The sequence below is a fragment of the Ceratosolen solmsi genome, unplaced genomic scaffold (assembly GCF_000503995.2).
Source record: "Ceratosolen solmsi marchali unplaced genomic scaffold, CerSol_1.0 scaffold10, whole genome shotgun sequence".
Classification (NCBI taxonomy): Eukaryota; Metazoa; Arthropoda; class Insecta; order Hymenoptera; family Agaonidae; genus Ceratosolen; species Ceratosolen solmsi.
Window position 1 is genome coordinate 8,177,378 of NW_011948412.1, and position 4,354 is coordinate 8,181,731.

The 4,354-nt window shown below is 52.7% G+C and overlaps 1 protein-coding gene across 1 annotated transcript in view; it reads right to left on the minus strand.

The window, feature by feature from the left end:
- Nucleotides 1–515: 515 nt before the first annotated feature.
- Nucleotides 516–4,354, minus strand: part of LOC105368922 (PWWP domain-containing protein 2A) — a 68,256-nt gene continuing 64,417 nt past the window's right edge. Inside the window, exons 6-11 of the mRNA XM_011508109.1 lie at nucleotides 3,171–3,368; nucleotides 2,313–2,613; nucleotides 1,731–2,005; nucleotides 1,324–1,601; nucleotides 1,054–1,188; nucleotides 516–854 (exon numbers count right to left, since the gene is read on the minus strand). Coding sequence (XP_011506411.1) covers nucleotides 708–854; nucleotides 1,054–1,188; nucleotides 1,324–1,601; nucleotides 1,731–2,005; nucleotides 2,313–2,613; nucleotides 3,171–3,368 — 1,334 coding nt within the window. The 3' untranslated portion in view covers nucleotides 516–707. The remainder of the gene's footprint in view (nucleotides 855–1,053; nucleotides 1,189–1,323; nucleotides 1,602–1,730; nucleotides 2,006–2,312; nucleotides 2,614–3,170; nucleotides 3,369–4,354) is intronic.

The following is a 4,354-nucleotide window of genomic DNA, read 5'->3' on the forward strand; positions in this document are numbered from 1 at the left end:
TGCGCATCAACAGGGACGCCGCGTGTGTTTCCGATGCCTCGCCACTTTCCAATTGGGAGTGGTGAGGAGGGGATTGGATGGGAGGGGGAGGGGAGGGGGGGGGGGGTGATGAGAGTACACGAGACTATTCAATATTTGGCCAAAGGCGTATCAAATTTAGCGAGGTTGCCGCTCGTTTCGCGAACGTTCGACTGTGTCCGGAAAGACTTTCTCGTGGCTGCTCGCCGCACGCCTAAACGTCTCGAAAGCGGCGTGGAAAGTGGCTTCGTTCGAAAACCATACGCACGCGTTCCCAGGTTCTAAAGTTACATTTTCACGTACTTCTACTTTTGCTTTCCAATCGCTTCCTACGACGTCCTCGCTTCGCCTCGCCATGCCACGCCACGCCACGCCAAGCCACGACTCTCGTGTTGGGTCCGCCCCTAAGCGACAAACTGCCAATTTAAAAGTCTTTCACAGGCCCAATCGAGTATTCATCTCGCGCGCGCGCGCGCACGCACCCACGCACACGCACATCCTATGCACCGAGAGAGGCCCGATTTTGTAGCGCAAACTGTAACATAATCTCGCCGATATATACACGTTGCAAGTACCTCTATGCATTAACATTATTACGCAATTCCGAAATGTCTTTACTACCGCTCGCGGCATCGATACGATGCGACTTTGTCCTTATTCTTATTCTTCTCGCTCCTCCGCTTGTCCGCTTAAGAGAGAACGTTGACTTCACGAGGCGAGCCGCAGACGTCGAGGACGTTGCCCGTCGAATTGGGGGCGACCTGACTGCGTGCTTCGCTCTGCGCTTGGCGGATCGCCTCCTTGTACGGGCCCTTTTTCTTCTTGTTGTAACGCGTCTGAAAATACAGGCACTTTATTGCAACAACATCGTCAAATTGCTAAATTCCCGGTTTATCACCACATATACTCTCGCGCCAATTCCCATAATCTCCCCTCCCGGCACGACATGACTCGTTTGAATGAGCCGCCACTGTGTCAGCGAACGTCTCTCGAATCAGCAATGCCGAGAATACCGGAAATGCCGCGTTACTTTACCTTGAATGTTTCGAGGAATGGACTCAGTTGATCGCAGGACATGAGTGAGCTGGTCGAGGAGCCGTACCAGGCGACGTGTGCCTGGGGCCCCGACTGCGTGCCGTCTTCCTTAGTGGAATTTGTTATGCTTAATACCTGAAATTGCGATTGACGTTATTGATTGGCAGGTCGAGCGACTTTACTGCTCGACCGCGATATCGCACTAACGCGGACATGATATGTCGAATGATGGATGTTTGGCGGGTGAGAGGAGACGTCACGGGGGCTTACCTTGCCTGGCCACCAGGGGAAGCCGTGGACCTTGCCCCAGACGACGTCGCCAACGTCCATCCTGCGGCCGTTGGAGGTGAGACAGTGGCCGACGGTCGTCGCGGCCGCCGACAACCTCATGACGAGCGGATGCTCCGGGGGCGGAAAATCCGGAGCGATCTCGACGGCGACTTCTACCCCGGTCTCGTGCTCGCACTCTTCGTCCTCTTCGTCGCTCGTCGCACCACAGCTCTTGCAGCCCGAGGAGGCATTGCTCACCGGGTAGCCCTGCTGTCGATGTCGTAGCTGCTGCTGTCGTCGCTGTTGTTGTTGTTGTTGTTGTTGTTGTTGTTGTTGCTGCTGTTGCTGCTGCTGCTGCTGCTGCTGCTGCTGCTGCTGCTGTTCCTGCTGCTGTTGATGGTGAAGGTCACAGCGCGCCGTGTAAGCGTTAGTATTCAGTCTCTTTAGGGATATGGAGAGCTTCTGCTTGAGGCACTGCTCCTTTATAGCCGTGTACGCGGAGCTGTCGTCCAGCTCTCGACCCGCCTCCACGGCGACCTGACCAGAGTCCGCGGTCGAGCAGTCCGGCTGCTCCACGCTCTGGGCCTGGCTCTTGTGCTTGCGCTCCTCCTTGTGCTTCTTCTTGTGTTTAACTTTGTGCTTGCGACGGTGATAGAGCATCTTGTCGAAGTTGGAGTTGTACCTGAAGCGAATTAGCTCGTTTAATGCGTCAAGTCGATGGACTCGCGATACCTTCTTGCGATGCCTTAATAAATAACGGCTAATAATATAATAAAGCCAGAAAATAAAATCGTTCCGACATCATAGGCCTATTATTGATTATATCCTTGGGCATATCCTTGGGCATATCCTCGCGGCTATCCGTCTCGCGATAAATCAGGCGGCAAATCTCGCAAATCACGCAAATCAGTATCGACGGCTTGGTCTCGGCTTAGGATTTCACGATTCAAGGCCGTGGTTAAAAATGGTGATGGGTGGAGGAACGTTACCTGGGCGAACCGTTGCAGGGGGACCTCGCCGGCGATGTCGCCCCGTACATCTTCCTCAGCGCCTTCTTCTTGGCCTTCTTAAGGGCTTTCTTGGCAGCCTTGGCGCTCGCCGTCTCGCAATCCTTGATCAGATGGCCGTGCCTCTGGGGATCGACCTGCTCCTGCCCGTCCTCCTCTGGGTCGCACTGGCGCCGATGGTAGGACCCGAAGCCGCCGGCCTCGTGCCTCTTGTTGGGCAGCTCCAGGGGATCCCGGTCGAGTTCCGTCTGCGTTTCCTCCGTATCCGTGTCCATGTCCCGGCCTGAAAATATCGATAATCGGTCATTCATTGCCAATGGCGAAGGCCTTTGCATTCGCCTGCCGAGCGCCTACACTTCCTTTAATATCCAGCCGAATACGTTCTCGATGCTCGACAAGTGCTCGACCGCTCGTTCTCCCGTATTATTATTATTATTCTCTCGGCTTATTGGCCCGTCATAAGATCTACCCTTACGTAAGAAGAATCGTTCTTGATTTGGCTATAGTCGGCTATTGTCGGCTATAGTCGGCCAGATTCGATTTAGCAATTTAGCACGTAGAGAGGTGGAGTAATAATAACGGGACTTAGCGGTTAAACATTCCGCAGCTTCCAAGTTTTTCGAATTTCGAATGCATAATTTCTCCTCGTCTCGTCGGCTCGTGGCATCGGCAGAGGGCCAAATAGTCCCGGCGCGAAATCTCCTCAATTACGGGAGAAGCGACGATTTGCTTTGTGGCTATGGATGCGAGCGGCACAAGCCACACACCACCGACGAGACGACTCGCAATCATTTCCTTGGCGTAAGGACGCCGCGTCATCGCGTGTCGCAAATCACTTACTCAAATACGGATTCTGTATCTTCGACGGTATCTTGAGTACGGTGCCCTCGCCCTGGGCTCCGAACGATATCTTGATGACGGGTGTCGTCCTCGTGGCCGTCGTCGTTCTCGCTGGATCCTCGAACACCGACTCGTCCCACAGATCCTCCATAAGCCCAATCGAGCGCTTCTTGCGGGCCACGCGAACCGTCCGGCCACCTTTAAGCCAAACAAATAAGAAAACAAACGCCCCAGATTTATTCATTCGCGAATTGGGCTAAAAATGCAAGCGCGGCACTTTAGCATTTTGCCGCCACCGCGTTTACAGAGAGACGCGCGGACCCCTACTTCGCTGACAATCGCGAATTTTTCATAAAGAAAGGTGGAAAGGTGGAAAGGGGGGAAAGGGGGGGAAAGGGGGCACGGGAGCAAGCCGCGAACCGCAATAAAGTTGCGAACAAAGTTGCGGGAATTGTGTAATAATTAGTTTTTAAGGAAGGGCGCAAACGTCGACTGAACCGACGTCGCGTAAGGAGGGAGGATCGAGGACTCGTGTATACGTAAATGACAAAATTTGCAACAAAAAAAAAAATTACTTGGACGCATGCTGTGCTCGAGTACGATTGCCATTCGGTTGAATGTTACCCCCGACGTTGCGCAACTTTTTCGAGCAAATATTTTTAGACTATCTCGAGTCGCTCGAAATTGTCTCTCACGGGACAAGATCGATCATGTCTCGTCCCCCGGCTTTAAAATTTTTACCGTCCGTCAGTTAATTTTCTGTGCAATTTACGTTATCTTGCTTATCTCGTTCTCCACTTTTTTTTGCTTCTACTTTCAGATAACTTTCGTATGTCTTGCGCACCGCTGCGGTAAAAGTTTTTTCGTCTCTGCTTTTCTTTTAAGCGAGGGGGAGCGAAGTCGCGCGAACTGTCTACCATATTACTTTCACGGAAATAAGCGTGGTAATGTGTCGCTGGCTCAGCTTTGCGCAAATCCAACGACATATCATCGTACGTTTATCGCGCGATGATCCCAATAAGAATCCAAGAAGGAGAACACGATCGCGCGAATGCCTTTCGGCCATTTAGGCTGCTATTGCGAAACTCACCGAAATACCGAAATAACGAAATGCTCGATTGGATTCGCGATGTAGCGCGATGGTGGGGAGGCGTAAGACGGTGGGAAAGGTTACCGGGAGCCGA